The sequence below is a fragment of the Cryptomeria japonica genome, chromosome 1, assembly GCF_030272615.1.
Source record: "Cryptomeria japonica chromosome 1, Sugi_1.0, whole genome shotgun sequence".
Classification (NCBI taxonomy): Eukaryota; Viridiplantae; Streptophyta; class Pinopsida; order Cupressales; family Cupressaceae; genus Cryptomeria; species Cryptomeria japonica.
The window spans coordinates 355405818-355423941 of record NC_081405.1 but is presented as its reverse complement, the minus strand read 5'-3'; the positions used below and the strand labels follow the sequence as shown (position 1 = coordinate 355423941).

General features: G+C 37.0%; 2 protein-coding genes across 2 annotated transcripts; both read right to left on the bottom strand.

Annotated features, from left to right (window-relative positions):
- Positions 1-2653: 2653 nt before the first annotated feature.
- On the bottom strand, positions 2654-3373 carry LOC131069077 (germin-like protein 3-1). Its single transcript, XM_058004387.2, has one exon. It carries the CDS (start codon positions 3361-3363, stop codon positions 2704-2706), a length of 660 nt encoding a protein of 219 aa, XP_057860370.2. The 5' UTR covers positions 3364-3373; the 3' UTR covers positions 2654-2703.
- A 6304-nt stretch (positions 3374-9677) lies between these two features.
- On the bottom strand, positions 9678-16724 carry LOC131069085 (suppressor protein SRP40-like). The gene is made up of 3 exons (XM_058004393.2): positions 16438-16724; positions 14728-14797; positions 9678-9983 (listed from the first exon to the last, which is right to left on the bottom strand). Exons 1-3 carry the CDS (start codon positions 16722-16724, stop codon positions 9678-9680), a joined length of 663 nt encoding a protein of 220 aa, XP_057860376.2.
- Between the last annotated feature and the right edge of the window lie 1400 nt (positions 16725-18124).

Sequence of the window (18124 nt, the reverse complement as noted above, 5' to 3'; positions counted from 1 at the left end):
TTGGTATGCATGCATCACAACACCTGAGTTAACACATAGAATAAATTTTGGATACTAAAGAACAGTTGGCTCATAGTAATTTTCTGACTGGTCCAGTCCAACAACGGATTCTCGAAGCAAGCCACTTAAGACTTTAGTTGAGCTTATCAGTGCAGAGAAGGCCTTCACATACGATGAATTCACTCAACACTTCATCCATTTGACCAAGTATTTGTATAGCAGCTTGAAAAACACCACTCGAGGCCATGCTGGGAGAGATGGTATCCCCAATGTGCCCCTATTTTGAAACACTCCCTTGAGGTGATGAGGCCCCCAAGAGGTGATTCACTACTAAAAAGAAAAATGAGTGTCGCTAACACTTTTCTCTTGCACCTACGACCATGAGAGCCAGAGGGAGAGGATAGTGTGTGTTAGCAGTAGGACTACTCTACAGATGCACAAGCGTGCAAGACACAAAAGACATGGGGTTCACTCCTTTACTTGAATTGAAGTGTGCCTAATTAATCAGAAGAAACAACATGTCCATTCCCTTAATTGAATTGAAGTGTGCCTAATTATGCAATAAGACACAAAATAAAGAAGAAAATGAAACGAATGAAATGAGAAAATTTGTTTCAACGAAACCCCATTCTCTTTAGTAGTCCTACAAGAAAATATTAGGTTTTAAAACGCTTAGGGGTCTTCTTATAGCTCGAAATGCTACACAAACGTTAGTAAAACCATCCAACAACACACAAATTAGTTGATTAGTACTAAAATAGCATGCTGGAAAATCATATAAATCATAATTAGCGATCCTGCTACTATACGACGCAAAACCTGTTGTTTTTAGCGAACCCACCATTTCAAGGCGCAAACCCGCTAGTTTAAAACACGTTCCCCATGTCTGTCTAAAATGCTAACACACAAGTTAGTTGATTAGTACCAAAAATAACATTCGAGAAAATCATATAGATGATAATGAGTGATCTCGCTACTGTGTGGTGAAACCCTATTATTTTAAGCGAACCATTAGGTGCAAGATAGCAAACCCACTGGTGCAGGATAGCGAACCCACTGGTTCAGGGCGCGAACCCGCTGGTTCAGGGCATGAACCCGTTGGTTTAGGGGGCAGACCCATTGTTTCATAGACAGAAGGCAATTATCATTTATAAAAACTCGAAACTTAAAGAAACTTTTACCTTCCGTACAAAAGTGACAATGGCGATCTTGCAGTCATATGAAAATGATATTAGCGAACTCGCGGTTTTATGACGCAAACCCGCGGTTTCAGGGCATGACCATGTGGTTTTGTAAAATCACAAGATTGAGAAAATAGACTTCCGCCTAAGCAGAAATCAGCTTGTAGATCCCATTTTTTGCCTGCAAGTGCTCAAAATCTACAATAAACGCACTCAAACAACAAAAAATGTTAAATGACCTGTGAAGTGGGTCCCATCGGGCGTACCAGCAAATGTATGAGGAAAAATGTGCGTGTTAACCTAAAGGATAAAAAGATAAACTAATTAACCAAAACAAGCCATTAAACTCAACACTTCAAGATCGAAATGATAAAACAAAAACAAAAACACAAATGACAAGCAATGCAAACCAATATCCTTGCTTCGATTTGATTATTTCATGATTGGATGTGTGCTCATGATGTCAATGGATGTCTGATTCGTGTTCATGATTGTAGATGCAAGTGATAATAAGAGATGAAAAATGGATGCGCAAGTATGAGTGATTATTTCAGTAGAGCAATGATGCATTGAGTGAAAAGTGGATCAAAGAGAATTTGATCTAAAAAAGGAGGGATTAAATAGGCAAGATGAGGAAGGGAAGGATGGGTGAAGAGGAGACTCTTGTCCTCCAAAAAAGGACAAGTGGCTCAACTAGGAAGAAAAGGAGTGACATGTGTCCATGAGGACACGTCTATTTTGGGCAAAGCCACCCCAAAATAGGAAGGGTGACATGTGTCCCCAAGGGCACATGTCTATTTTAGGCAAAGCCACCCAAAATAGGATATTTTCCTCGAAAGGGGAAAAGTGGTTAGGATGTGCACACATGTGTGGGAGATTAGAAGGGATATGATAAGGTTAGTTGGAGGGTTGACTAGGCTAGGGAAGTGGGTTGGAATGATACGGTTGGTTAGGATAAGATTGGGGGGAGGGTTGAAAGAAATTTAGGAGCCATGTGCTCAAATAGAATTTGAATCTAATTAATTAATTGAATTAATTAATCCATGGGGGTTCAGGAAAAGGGATATTTAATTAATTAATAGTAATTAATCAAGTGGGATGGAAGAACAAGGATAATCAATTAATTAATTAATTAATTAGGAGGATGAGATAATCAATTAATTAGATTAATTAATTAGAAGGAATGAGATAGAGAATTAATTAATTAGAAAAGAAAAAAATTTAAATTTGATTAACTTAATTAACCAAATTTAGATGTCTACACTAGTTTATGTAACAATATTTTTTCATTAGATTTGAAGTCTGAAATTCTCCGTAATTCCATAACTCTAGCATACCAAATTTAAGGAGTGGACGCACCTTAGCATTTCTCTTAATTGCCACCTTTGCCAATGATACGAGAAGGAAATAGATAGAAATAGAAAAGAAAGATAGATTAAGCTCTTATTATCTATCACTTATGCAGTCACAGCACTAATGATATATCTTAAATTATGAGCTACATGAAAATACATGATATATCTTAATTGCCACCAAGACCCTTTCTGATTTTCTTCACCTCTTTCAAACTAATCTGGAATGCCTTGCTGAGAACTTGAGGGGGAATGGGTGGAGTGGTAGCAAACGTAACCAAAGGAGTAACAGCGGCACCAGGATTTTGACTGTTAAAAGCAGCAATCAAACTTGCATGACTCCCTCCAACGTTGTAAAGGAAATGAAGTGTTCCTTGGGGAAACACAAACACATCGCCAGCATTCACAGTCTCAGAGAACAAATTGTTCGAACTATCCACAAACCCCACCACTAACTTTCCTTGCAATATGTAAACGATTTCGGTGGCTCTCGGGTGTGTATGAGGAGGCGTCAATCCACCCACATCAAGATCTGCACGAACAAGTGATACTCCGAGCGTATTGACGCCCGGCAAAATCTGTGGAGTTGTAAGAATTACTCCAAACCCAAATGGATTGCCTGATGTATTTGCTGCCTTGCCCAAAGCCGACGTAGTAAAATGCTTTGCAGATGTCTGGCTTGGGCTCAAACAAGGCAACCCATTTATGAAAATTGCAGATGAATTGGTATCCGCCACGCAATAATCCTGCAATGCATCTGGATCTGCACTTATCATTGGAACTAACAACACCAAAAGGAGAGGAATGGAAAAGAGAAATAGTGAAGCCATCTGACTCAGACAAGCGAATTGCAATGATTTTGTGATTGAAGCTTTTTTGTGTGTATTTATAACTATAAATAGATTGTCATTCAGATGGGTGTTGAATATTAATTGAGTTTGTCAACTGCCCCGCTGTTAACACGATAAGATGAACAATGTCTGTATCCCCGCAGACCATTCCCGCAATATAATGTTTGTAAGCCATTAAAATACAAAGAGAGAGATGTTTTGTATAGAGCGTAGAATTTTTAGTCCCGGCCTTCCCCAGGAAACTATGTTTTGAATCGCTCCGAATATCTTGGCTGGACAAAATGACAATTAATGTTTGACAGAATTCCAATGATTCTGGAGGCAGATAATTCAGAATTTTATGAAAAAAACATAATGTGGGAGTGGACTTTAAGGCAGGAGTAAAAGACTAAGAGACAGGTATTCAATGTGTTAAAAAAATGTGAGGTTTGTAGAATTTTCCCACGTCGCTGCAACGTGCGACTGCGCAAAAAGCCCAGTTTTGTGGGCTTCCCAATTAAAAAATTGGTCAGACGAGGTGATAGCGGGTTGTAAATTTTTTTGCAGAGGTTCAAAGATACCTACCAAGTGCATGGACCTTCTTCTCATCATGGAAATGGTAGGGGAGGTACCTTTTTCATTTGTGATGTCTAATTAATCGATATACTAATAAAATTAGCTAATACATTTTATCAATAAATTCATCTCAAAATTTAATAACATGAGAGGTAGATTTAAGTGATTTTAGTCTATTTTATAATTTGAATGTTTTTAATTTCCAGTTCAACAAAAGATATAATCCAAAAGTGACTTTGTGCTAGTTTGGTAGGAGGGAATCTAAGTTATAAGATCTAATATGAGGTGCTGAAAAATGTATCACTACTCAAAAGATCCATAATAGTATGATTAGGATATCAGATGATATACGCTCCATTAATATGAGAATATGTCACTTGAAAATTAATTATTAGATTTAAAACATTTTTAATAAAATATATTATATATAAGACATTTTAATCAAAGCAAACTCAAAACATAAAAAAACTAGACATTTAAATATTAGAGTACAATATTAGAGTTCAATTTTGTTTACGATTCAGTTTGGTTTAGCTTTTGAATTGTGGTTCAATTTTATTTATAGTTAAGGTTAGGAAAGAATTTCATTTAGGGTTACAATTTGATTTAGTTTAGTGTTCATTTAGGATGAGGGTTCAATCTAGTTTAGTGTTTATTCAATATTACAGGTCAATTTAGATTAGTGTTTAGTTACGATAACAGTTAAGATTTAGTATGGTTTATGTTTTACGATTTGGCATTAATTTAATTTATAGTTTCATTTGATTTAGGGTGTAGGGTCAATTTCGTATGTATATAAGTTTAAATTTTGATTAGGGTAGAAATTGGCTTACACTTGGTGTAGTGTTATTTGGTTCAATTTGGTTTAGAGTTAGGATTAGATTTGAATTTGTGTACGTTTACTGGGTTGAAATAAAATTTATGGCAAAGTTCAATGTGATTTGATTAGGGCTAGGATTAGATTCAACGTTCAATTTCATTTAGTTTTATGGTTTAATTTTAGTGAAGGTTAGGGTTCAATTTGGTTTGGTGTTAGTGTTACAGTTTGATTAAGTTTATGATTTCAATGTAATTTGGTTTAATATGGTTAGGGGTCTCTTTATGATCTTTAAATTGTAGTTATTGAACACAATCATTTATAATTATATATACCTACAATGTAATAATAACTTTATAGTTATATCTTATTTCAAAGTTACATAAATAAGAATGTGTTATTAAAGAGAATATATTTAGTGTATATTTGGTTTTTTTTTTCAAATGAAACATATATGAAATTTTTTTTTGATAATTTAACCATATATCATATAATTGTTCATACTATGAATTTGTGACAAAATTAAATGATTATGAGGCAACTAAAATTTATTTTTGAAATTGTTATTGGAAAATTAATGATGCGAGGTCATTTTAGTAAAACATACTTCAATTTTGAAATGATTTTTGCTATTACCATGCGAGATGACATGTAGCTTACATCAATCTAAAAAATATACATTGTCAAGTTCAATTTGGACAATATTGATGCAACTGGGGTTTGGTCAAACATATGTACAAATTCATTGAGTGTATATAAAAGTACAAAAATAGAGTTTCCAAGGGTATTTCGATCGAGCAACTCATGTTCAATGGAACACATTTTACAATTGGTACTTGTGAATGTAACAGTTGTCTCCACATCTTCACATTTATGTAAGGAACCTATGAGAACAAAATAAAATTACATTAATATTAACATTTGAATATTTGAATTTTAGAGGTACAATTCTTTATAATAAATGGGGGAGAAAAGTTTTGATATTTCATTTGTAGAGAGAAAGATTAATGTTGTAGAAATGTAATTTTTGTTTCCATGTCATCACATTTATGTTAGGGAACTGTGACAAGAAAGCAAATTAGCATTCAAATTGATGTTCGGATGGTTGAATTTTAGGATTAAAATTAGTGGTAATAAGTGACAGGGAAAAGTGTCAATGTTATTTGATAGTATAAAGAATTGAAAATATACATTGTCATTAAGAGGAAGGAATTTTAATACTATAGTAACATTTAAATAAATGGAAAATAGATGTATTTTGTGAAAGAAAAACTTATGTCAAGTGTTCTCGATGCATTGAAGCTTTCCTTCTTCTATTTTTATGCTCAAAACTTGTTTGCCTTTCTTTAATTTCTCATATCTATCAAGGTGAATGGTGGCATGATCCATAGTCCTTGTAATAATTTGACATGAGAGATTGCCACAAACGTTCTCCTATTCTTTTTGTTGGCACTATATCAATAGTAGCCTTTTGAAGAGTCAATCCCTAAGATTTTTGTATCATTAGTGCCCAAGCCAATCGCAATGGCATTTGAGAAGAACCACCACTTTCAATTGTTGGAATTGGAATTGTAGATGGATGACGATCATCGAATGGAAGTCCAGAATAATTGTCAAATTCAACTAACACATATGCTAGTGGTTGAGGTGCTGCACTTCTGGGTTTATATACAATCTTTCTAATATTTCCTAAAGCTCCATGGACAATTCCTACTTCTATCCATAGATTTGATGTCAAAATTACTCTGGCATTTTTGGATAATAATAATTCTACGTCAAGTTCATCATCTATTGCACTTTCACTACTAGTAAGATTTCCAATTCTTGTTGCAATGCTGCGTGCGACTAGATTTTGTAAGGATTGTAATTTTTTCTTGTTGTGGTTGTGAACATTATCGTTTGTTGAAAATAAATGAACACAATTATCAAATTCTTGGTTCCTTATTGGATCAATTGTTGTATAAGACCTTGTCATTAGTAACATACAATCATATAATGTAGGTTTTGCATCTCTTAAGTTCATTAACATTTCTCAAAAGCACTATTGGTCACTATTTTGTCCATCTCGTCAAAAAATATGATCCAAAGTAATAATATTTTTGAATTGTTCCCACAATAGTTTAGCCCGTCTTCTACTCTCATATGGTGGCCCATTGTTCATTGTCCAAGATCACCAATGAGAATAATAGATATTCTTGAACATTTTTGTTAACTATTATTTATGTTAATTCGTATGTATCATGACTCTTATATTTTAATTTTTGTACTATAAAATTGTTGAAATAAAATGGAATAATTATAATTTTACAACTTCAGTAGAAGACATACCTATGAAATTTTCATTAGCATTTGAAGGAAAATCTTGGTATAGACGTGCATCTATGTTCTCCAATAACCTTTCGCCAATAAAAATCATTTCAGTAATCAAGATAAATCTGACATGTGTCATCTCCTATAGGAAGGTTGTTTGACTTGTTCCCTAAATCTCTTTGATATCTCTTACCGGTATTCTAAATCTTGAATGAACAATCAATGCTCCTATATTGAAGGCAGTAACTCTAGTTAGTGCAAGCACGAGTAGAGGAGATCAATTTGTCATGGAAGCAGTTTGGAGTGCTTCATTTATAGCACCTATTAAATGTGATTTCCATGTTCCTATCGTACCTTGAATTATCATAAATAGGAAGGCTTTTCTCCCTTTGTGAGGTAGTGTGAAATGATATTATTGAGTGCCTCTGCCTTTTTATTGTTGTGGTTGCAATAGTTTACAATGTGTGGTATATCATTGTGGATAAGAGAACCAATACTTTTGATGGTGGCAATGAAATTAAGAGCCTTATCAGTATATTCTTCACCTTGATAATCAATTGACCAATTTGTCTCTTTATCTATATCTCTCATGTCGAGCATATCTATCTATGAAGTTTGCATTATTTGGCCATGGTGAAGCCTAGATATAATCTTTCCCTTGTTTTCTATAGTTTCTTCTTGTTTGTTATTTATCCTTTAGTTTCAGAGTCTTCAACATGTTTTCATCATTTTCGGTTTCTATTCTTCATTACACATACCATTGATTGTAATTGAAGTTATCCCAATTTGCCTCTATTGCATCATTGTTATTCCTTTCGATGTTGTGAAAAGGTTCGTATAGCAGTAATTTTAAAAAACAAAAATTTATCCATTTCTCCGAACCTCGTGTTAGAATGGACACGAACCTTGGAAATGCTCTGACATTACTTGCTTTTTTCTGTGAATTCTATTTGTTATCACTTTTTCTTTTAGGATTGTATATGCATGATTTTGCTACATCAATCAATGGTATTGCTTCCATAGAAAATGGCCTATTTCAATATGCATCAATGAATGAGACTATGTATTCTTCATTATTATTTTCATCATCTTCTACGACACGCTTGAAAAAATTTGTTGAGACATTTAAATTAATAAATGTTATGCTACTTTCTACCACCGGTATTTCCAATAGAATGTGACTTGTTTCTTATGCTCCATTGTCTCTCTCAATTATTATTTCAATTAGTAGCTTCCTATAAGCTTTTGTAGCTAAATCATCTGGGTTTTCAATATTCGCCATTCGTAATAACATTTGTTGGTATGTTTCATAACTTTTCTCCAATTTGGTTGCATACTTTGCGATGCATTTAATTACTGCACGTTGAGAAAGAACATGTTGCCAATTAATGTTTGCTCTCCATATTTGTAATATGTATCGGTTGTGTGTATTTAATCTATCATCATTCGTGTCAGTTCAAACTTTTCTCACCCATCTCTGGATCATCATACATTTTTGACTCATGCAAATTAATTGGCCATGAAGCATTATACCTATACATAAAAAATGTAAGATGATATTATAATTTATGAAATTATTCGATTATCAAAAAAAATTTAACATAGATTACATTTCTTATTGAAAACATTACTTGCAAACCATTTTTCCTTTTTTCTTGCGTAGACATGCTCCTTCTTTGCACATCATATGTCATGGATAGAGAAAAAGTACTTTGAAGAACAGAACAAAAGAGTCCGCAGACAAAAAGACTGGCCAAAAAACCAACGAACAGAAAAAACAACTTAAAAAAAACACAACAAAGAAATAGGGAATGCGCTAAACAGCGATTTTCTTTAGCAAATCCTTCGCCTTTGTCACCAACTCATCATAGGTGGCCCCGACAGCTTTCAAGTCTTCCAGATCCTTGTTCAGTTTCTTTTCCTTCCTCTTGCCTCTAGTGCGGGTTCTGGGACCTTGGGCTTCCCCTGTTCCTTTAGCTTCCAATTCTAAATCCTTGATTTCCTTTTCGTCATCCATCTTGCTGATGAGGGTGTGGGTGTTGTTGGCCGAGATCTTCAAAATACTTAGGCTCTATTCTGTGATATTCTTCAGGCACTCCTCAATTTTATCAACTTTGGTGACAGTGTCCGAGAGGGTTTTTTCGCTAGTGTCCGCAAGGCTTTTTCTGTCCAGCATCTCCTTTTCAATCTTCTCAAACCTGGGGTTGAAAGCATCTCTGATGTCTTCAGCTTTGGCGATGGTGTTTTTCAAGTCCTCAATATAGTCGGCCATTGTATTTCCCTCCCCAATATTAATGGTTTCCAGAATCAAGACTCTGTTACAGAGCTTCTTGTATTCATCCACAACTTTCTTGTAACCATTAATGAGCCACTCCATAGTTTCCATGAAACCATGCAAACCCTCGGGAGGAGGGCCAGATGAGGGAGCAGCCTTTCCAAGAGTAACCTATTCATCTTTGGGGATGTGGAGGGCAGAAATTGTGTCGGCAGCCCTGAGAGTCTCTTCCATAGCCTCCTTTTCTAGGTTGTGCTCAGCTTCCAGGGTCCTTGCTTGCTTGTCAGCTTCTGGTTCCTTGCCAGTCTCCTCTTTTTTCTTGTGCTTTTTCCAGGTCTATGTATGGATTTTTGTTTTCTTCTTCAACAGCCCTTTAGGGTTCTCCTTCTCAGAATCATCTAAATCCTCCCCTTCCAAAGAGATGCTAGTCAGGGGTTTGCTTTGAGGCTTTTTGCCCTTGGATGAAGAGGGTCTTATTTTTCTGTATTTCCTCTTCTTCTCACTTTCATACTCTGAGTCATCAAAATTGTCCTCTTTATCAGATGAAGAGTCACTATCGGATTCCTCCTCCTCAGAAAAGGCAGAATCAGACATCTCTTCATCAGAATCCATAGAGGACTGCATACGAGCAATTTGAGTGGCCTTTAAATGGTCATAAATTAGGACCATTAGACCTTGGTGCATAGCAGTATCACCCAGAGGATTCTCTTTGTAAGCCTTAAGGGATGCATTCATCGAACAAAGCAGGAAATAAGGGAAATTAACCTTATCATTGTGCCTAAAGTGATTTAACAGAACAAAGTGATACCCATAAACTTTCGTAAACCTACCATCTAGAGTGATATATTGCATTAAAACAAAAAGAATCTCTCGCCAGGGTTTGGCAAAAGCCCTAGGTGGGTAGTAGGTTTTGCTCAACTTTACAAGTTGTTTTTTCTCTTTCTCAGTTACCGGGTACCTTTCAATAGCTTCCCTGTTGACCTTCCTATCTCTGTAGAAGTTGCAACCTTCCCTGGTGAGGCCCGTAGCTTGAGCAATTAAATCTTCATCGATTTCAACCATTTGATCGCCCATTTTTTACATGCCCTTCTTCCAGTTCTTACAGAAAAGACTGGTTACCATACCATCTCGGTCGTGGAGTCTCTCCATGAAGTTTGAGAGACCACCTTGCTGCTGAATACCCCAAACCTCTTCCTTCTATTTCCATTCTTTACAACTACTTGGTTCATATCGCCTCCTATTTCTGCCCATGTTGTCGCTACTCACAGCCAAATTTTGAAACTTACAGAGCTGATTAAACTGAGAGCTTTTCAGAGCTATAACAATTACCTAGAAAGTGTGAGAGTTTATGGCATTGATGTTATAATGAGTGATTTTCTCATTATTAAAATAACTCGAAGTACTCACATCAGTACTTTTCATAATTATCCTATCCATCAAGAGTCTTTGGAGTTCTTTTATATCGCTCATTGCTAATGATTTGTCTGACATCTTTGGGGAGTCTGCTTTCACCCGTCCACATGGTAATTGCCTCACTTTTAACCGTCGTATTGGCAACCCAGTCAGTAGAGTCATTGGCCTCTCGGTAGATGTGGGAGATATGGCATTTTTTAAAGGTGATAATAATGTCAATAGCAGAGGTGATTATGTTGTGAATCGACCAAGAAGGTTTTGAAGTCCCATTAAGGCACTTTATTATATTATTTGAATCCCCTTCTATCCATAGATAGGGGCATTTCCATTTTTTGGCTAGGATGATGCCCTGAAGAGTTGCCATTACTTCAGCTTTATGATTGGTTTGGGTTCCAATAGGGACAACAACCATTTCCTTGCAAATTCCTCTATGATCTCTAAGAATAGCTCCACAACCTAAAGGACCTGGGTTACCTTTGGCAGCACCGTCAAAATTAACTTTGAGCCAACCTTGAGGAGGGGTTTGCCACTTAGCTTCAAGCCTTTTATCTTGGTTGAGATTAGGACCATCAGTGATCTTCATATTCCATACTTTTAAGATATTTGAATCCAGTGAATTGTCCGAGTAACAAGGACCCTCAATGATCCCTATATTTTCCTGACTAGACCATTGAATTTTCTGAAATACAATATCTTGATTGAGGAAGACATCCTTGAAGATTCGGTTATTTCTTTCTTTCCATAGACCCCACAAGATGTGAGGAAGAGAAAGCTACCACAAACTTCTCAAAAAAGGGTTAGCCCATTGAATATTCTAGGAGGAGAACATGTGACTAATGTTATTAGGAAAAACCCAAGCAATACTGAAGCTCTTGAGGAAGCTTTCCCAAACAGAGGCTGAGAAGGAACAGTGGAGAGCAAGATGGTCCACAGACTCTTCCTCTTGAAGGCACAGCACACATATATTAGGGAGGGCAAAACCTCTGCCTTTGAGGTTGTCAAGGGTCAGGATCTTATTTTGGAGGATAGTCCAAAAGAAAAAATTGATTTTGGGGGTAAGACCCTTAATCCAGGCTTTAGACCAATAAGGGTTAATAGGAGGGGGGGGGGGAAGGACACAATATATAGAAGACACAGATAAAGTCCCTTTGGGATCATGTTTCCAAATAAGGGAGTCCTCTTCATTATTCTGCCATGTCGCAGACAGATGGATCTTGAGCTTAGAAAGGCTAGGGTAGATACTTTCAATGTTCTACCATTCATTACAATCCCAGTACTCAGCAACTAAGGAGCCAAAAGATCCAATATAGGAGGGAGCATGGGGGGCCCATTCATTGAAGTCCATTAGAGGTTTATCAAAAAGCCAGGGATCCTCCCAGAATTTTACTTTCCTACCATTTCCAAGTTTCCATATCACTCCTTTAGCTATACTTTCTTTACATTTAGAGGCATGATTCCAATTGTGGGATCCATTAATACTGAGATCCAAATTGAGAAAAGAGGAGAGAGAGGAGGACAGAAGAGAGTACTTACTTCGCCAAATTTTGCACCATTCAGAATCGGAATGAAACATTCTCTAGACTTGTTTGGACAAGAGAGCTTCATTTAAAGTACAAATCCTCCTGAGGCCCAGACCTCCTTTGCTTTTCGACCTACAGACCTAGTCCCAAGCCACCAAGGACATTCTTTGCTTATCCTCAACCCCAAACCATAGGAATCTTCTTTGAATTTTCTCAATTGCTTCAGCATACTTAACTGGAATTCTGAAAAGACTAAGAGCATAAATTGGAATACTTTGAAGAGTATCCTTAAGGAGTTGGAGCTTGCCAGCTTGACTTAAGAGGGCCCCTTTCCAACCAGCAAGTTTTTTATGAAATTTGTCCACTAGAGAACTCCAGAAGGGATTAGGAGGGGCAATTCCCATGGGGAGACCAAGGTAGGTGGCAGGAAGGTCAGCAGTCCTACACTCCAAGATTTTGCTAATCCTCTGTTGTCTTCTCTCTGGAGTATCAATGAAAAAGACTTCACTTTTAGCCCAGTTGATAAGCTGACCCGAAGCTGAGGCAAATTTACACAGGGTGCTCTTCAAAACTTTAGCTTCTGAAATACTTGATTCCCCCATAATAATAGTGTCATCAACAAACTGTTGGTGGGAGCAGATAAGGTCAGCAGAGGATGGTTGGAGACCCTTAAAGGAGCCTTGCAACACCATTTTTTCCATGGTCCTTCCAAAGCATTCGGCCATAATAATGAAGAGGATGGGGGAGATAGGATCTCCTTGCCTAAGACCTCTAGAAGCTTGGAAAAAAGTAGAAGGAGAACCATTGACAAGAACAGCAAAAGTAGTTGAGGTGGTAAGTTGGGAGAAAAGGTCGACAACTCTAGAGGAGAACCCAAAAGAAGTGAGGATTTTCTGAAGTAAAGACTAGTCAACCCTGTCATAGGGTTTGGAGAGATCTAGCTTTAGGATGAGACCCTACTTCTTTGCTCTAAGAAGAGAGTGAATGTTCTCATGGACCGTAATAATGGAGTCAAGAATCTGTCTTCCTGGAACAAACCCATTTTGTTGGTGTTTAATTAATGCAGGAAGGACAGCCAGAATTCTAGAGGTAAGGACCTTGGAGATAATCTTGTAAAAAGAATTGCAGAGGCTAATAGGTCTGAATTTGTCCAAATAATCAGCACCTTGAATCTTGGGGATGAGAGCAATAAAAGTTCCATTGATTTCTTTCAAGAGTTTTCTAGCCCCAAAAAATTCCTTAACCCCGTTGGAAACATCAATTCCAACAATCTCCCAAAAATCTTGAAAAAAGAACATTGGGAAGCCGTCTGGACCAGGCGCTTTGTTACCATCAAAGGAGAAAACAACATTTTTAATTTCTAAGTTAGAGGGAATGGAGGAGAGGGAGGCATTCTTTTGAGCATCAATGAGACAAGGAATGTTCTGAAGAAAAGAGGATTGGGCTTCAACATCCAGACTGTGATCCCTCTTGAGGAGGTCCGAGAAATACATCTTAGCTTCATTCCTTATTTCATCCTCCTTGACCAACTCCCCATTCTCCACAACTATCTTGTTCACCCTATTAACTGCTTTATGCTTGATAGTCGACATATGGAAGAATCTTGTATTCCTATCTCCTTCCTTAAGCCAGATGCATCTCGATCTCTGCTTCCAGAACGTTTCCTCTTTGGCAATAATATCATGGTATTTTTTGAGAGTCTCATTTTCCTCAGCAATAGACACAGTACCGAAACCATCCTTCTGGATCTGATCTTGTATTTCTTTAAGGTCTTCCTAAATTTTACTCTTAGCCTCAAATATATTTCGAAAACTAGTTTTGTTCCAGAGTCGTATATTGTCCTTCACACTTTTGAGTTTCTTGACAACTTTAAACATAGTTGTTCCCGCAACTTGGATGCTCCACCATTTATGAATATTTCTTTTGATTTCAGGGTGGAGGGTCCACATTTTTTCAAATCTGAAGGGAAAGTTTCTCTTTCTATTGATTGAGTCAGCAATGAAGGTGATAGGGAAATGATAAGATCCAACCCGTATGTGGGCTGACAAAGAACAGAAATATTGAGTATACCAGTCATCAGAGATGAGATTCCTATCAAATCGCACTTGGCTAAGGTCATTACCAATTCTTCTGTTAGTCCAAGTGTAATTACAACCCTGTATGTCTAAGTCATTGAGTGCCTGAGAATTAATAAAATCCATAAGGGCCATCCTACTTTCCAATTGAGGAGGACTGCCTCCAAATTTTTCCTCCTCTCTCAAAGGAGTGTTGAAGTCCCCCATAACCATCCAACTAAGATTTTTGAAGCTGTCCCTAGCCTGAATGAGTTTTTTCCAAAAAGAGTTTCTATCCTTTAAGGTATTAGGAGCATAAATGTTGGTAAGAACCCATGAAGTACCATCTTTTAAATGCTCAAATTTAATACAAGAGAAATTACTGTCCTGAATTATGACCTGACCTTTAACAGTATTAAGGTTCCAGATGGTAGCAATGCCTCCTGAAGTGCCTTCAGAACTGCCACCACTAACATTACCATTTTTGAAGAACTTCAAAGATTCAACTTTTTCTCTACTCATTTTGGTTTCTTGAATTAGAAAAATATCAGGATTACCATCTCTTATCATATTCCTAATAATATCATGTTTATGGGGATTATTGAGTCCCCTAATATTCCAAGAGATTATCTTCATAGCTACTTACCAATTCCCAGCTCCTTGAGAGTCTTTTGGGTTCCATCTGCAATGTTCTTGTTGGCCTCCTTGTCTTTGACTTTGTTGTTAGAGGGTCATCCTGGAGAAGAGGAAATATACCCCACATCAACTTGAGCTATTATGTTGGATTTCCTTAGTAGAAAAGTCAAGGGAGTAGATCCTTTCTTATTCTTGTATTTTGGTTGCTTCCATTCAGTTTCTATCACAGGAGCCGCTTCCATGTTGTTGAGAATTTTGGAGATTTCTTCTTCATTGCCCCAGTTAGGAGTTATGGAATCAGTTGAAACATTGTTCACTGTTCTTGAGCTTTGTTCTGAGTCTGAGAGTTTCATACCCAAAATTGCACATTTTTGGGCTTCTTGAATTTCAAAACTTGGAATGGCTAGAGAAGAATCAGTCCTTTCTTCTTGGGGGTCAAGGATCTCTCTTTCCTCAGGTTGGTAATCTTTTTTTTCCAATTCCTTGCCTTCATAAGTGTCATCAACCACTTCAACTATCTCATTTGAAGGATCATTCTGATCTTTCATTTCCTTTTTTTGAGTTCTACCCATGGGGCTAACTTTGGTTGGTTCATTTCCCACTACTTCCTAGGTTGAGGGACTAGAGATAGAATTTGAGGTGACTTCCTTCTTTTCCCCCAAAGGATTAAAGCAATTGGAATTTTCTTCCTTATTCTCTGGATTTTTAACTTGCCACACCATTTTCTCTGGCACCTTTTGATTTTCCATCTGGGGTTTAGGTTGCTTAGGTTCCACCTTTGGCTTGTTTGGGCAGGATTTTGCCCAATGACCTGCTTTTTTACAGTGGAAGCATGCAAAAGGGATAGATTCATATTCGATGTGTTGTTTCCAAGTTCCCAGCTTTGAAACTAGATCTATCTGTTCCGGCATATCTGCTTCAGGGGCTACTCCTACACAGAACCTTGCATGAGTTAGTTTTCTTTTTGAAGCAGTGACTAGGTCTATTGAGAGCAACTCACCAAAGGAGCTTGCTATTCCAGAGAAAATACTTTCTGCCCAATATTCAAGAGGCAATCCTGGTAGCTTTATCCAAACTGGAACTTGTGCCAAGAGAGAATCGTTCATGTTTAGGTTCGGATGCCATTTTCTAAGGACCAGAGCTGTCTTTCCTACCATCCAGGGGCTCCCGCACAGAATATTAACCTTATCTTCTTCACATGAAAATGAAAAAGACAGAAGGCCTTTAGGTAAAGCCAATACTTCAACATTTCCCTTGAGGACCCATTTTCATTTGACAAAAGCCCTTACAACTTCAATATTAGGACGCGAACCCATAAATTTCCCTACCAAGGAGTTTGACATACTATTGATATTATGGTCCAGAATCTGGTCAAGGATAGAGATAGCGAACTTACCACCAGAAGGGTCAGAAATATTCTTAACAAGAGGTAGGGAGGATTTACCAGTAGGTCTAGTTCCAAAAAGGGACGACCATTTCTTTTTTTCCCTTCCGCTGTCAACGGAGTCATCACATGGAATGGGCCCCCCATTGGACCCTTCCCCCAGAAGCCCAGATGAACCCGCTGTCTCCTCTGGCAGAGTACCATCAGACTGTAAGTCAACAACAGCCTTTGGGATGTCTAGAGGCTTATCCTTATCACCTATGGGACCAGTAACTTTGATCTGGCCGCTCCCACCATTGGAACCAGGGTTCCCGCCTTGCTGAGGATTTGAAATTTGAGTTCGCCCATTACCGCCAGCTGCTCCCACTTCCGCCATCCGAAAAATAGAGTCACTGATAGACACAACCTTGCACATCATATGTCTTTACATTGTGTTTCTAAATTATTTCTTCATAATCATAAAAATCAGTGTTTGCAATCTGTCTTGTGTTTTAAGACGTGGATGTAAAGAGAAATTATGAAATGACTACAAATAAAATTTCAATCGATTAATTTATGATTTTTTAAAGATGTTGGTAATAAATATTTTTGCAATGATCAATGGATAGTTAAAAACATACTTGTACATTTCTTTGACGTCTATCTTCTCTAGGGTTCCATGCATGAACAATGCTACTGAAATATTTTTCTACACTTTTTCGTTGTTCACCATTCGACCAATCAATGTTATCTATGTCTGGGGATCCATCACACAGCCTTCACTTAGTGAACCTGGGTTATATCACATGTGTGCATGGCATACTAAAGAATCCCCCTATTTTCAAAAAATATTGCTCTAAACTCCTTTTTTGTCGCCCCCTCCCAATACACAACCCGAATTAAAAACCCCCCTATTTTTCGTCAAATATTGTATTTTTTTCATAACTTGAATTAAAAAACCACCTATTTTCACCAGATAGGCAATATACTGAGCGTATTTTTTTGGATATTAAATCCCTCAATATGAATGCACATAATATGATATTCCTAGCCAATGAAGCCCTTGTGGGACAAATATATCCACAAAAGTCCTTGTACATGTGTAGATCCTCTGTGTTACCATTCATATTGACACCAATGATCTTTAACTTGCATTCCTTTCTCAAGTATATCTTTTCTAAAATTTGAGTTTCGTAGATGCATGTATTGGGCAACAATATGCAGATAATCGATGACATTTTCTTTTCACCATAGTTGAGCTTCATGTGGATTTGATGGTGGTGTACCTGGCATCAATGCATGTAAGTCCAACCAATACAAATCAGCTACACTTAAAGTGAAAAATATATTTGGTGTTCCAATCTAATGTAACATGTATGTTAGTTCGGATCGATATTTTGTCCAGTAAGATCTTGTACCTCTTAGACTTGTTCCAAATTGCATTAACATGTCTACCAAATGTGAATTCAAAATATTCTCCATATGCTCACTTTGTTCCATTATAGTGATTGGCATTTTGCCGAAGCTTCTTTTGAGGAAAACCGCAATTGACATTTGTACACGATGCCTCATAATCATATTTGTCATGTAATATCAGAACCTTGGATTCTTTATAAAATGGTTATCTCTATATCGTAATAGATGCTTAGGATATTCATGAAGATGTACTTGTTTGATCCAAGGTTCTAACTAGTTACATTTTTTGTCAGGAATGCCATATCAAGTAGTCCCAATGTAGTATATTCATTAATTGGAGATCCACCAATTGTTGGCCAACCAATCAATGTCGATGGATTT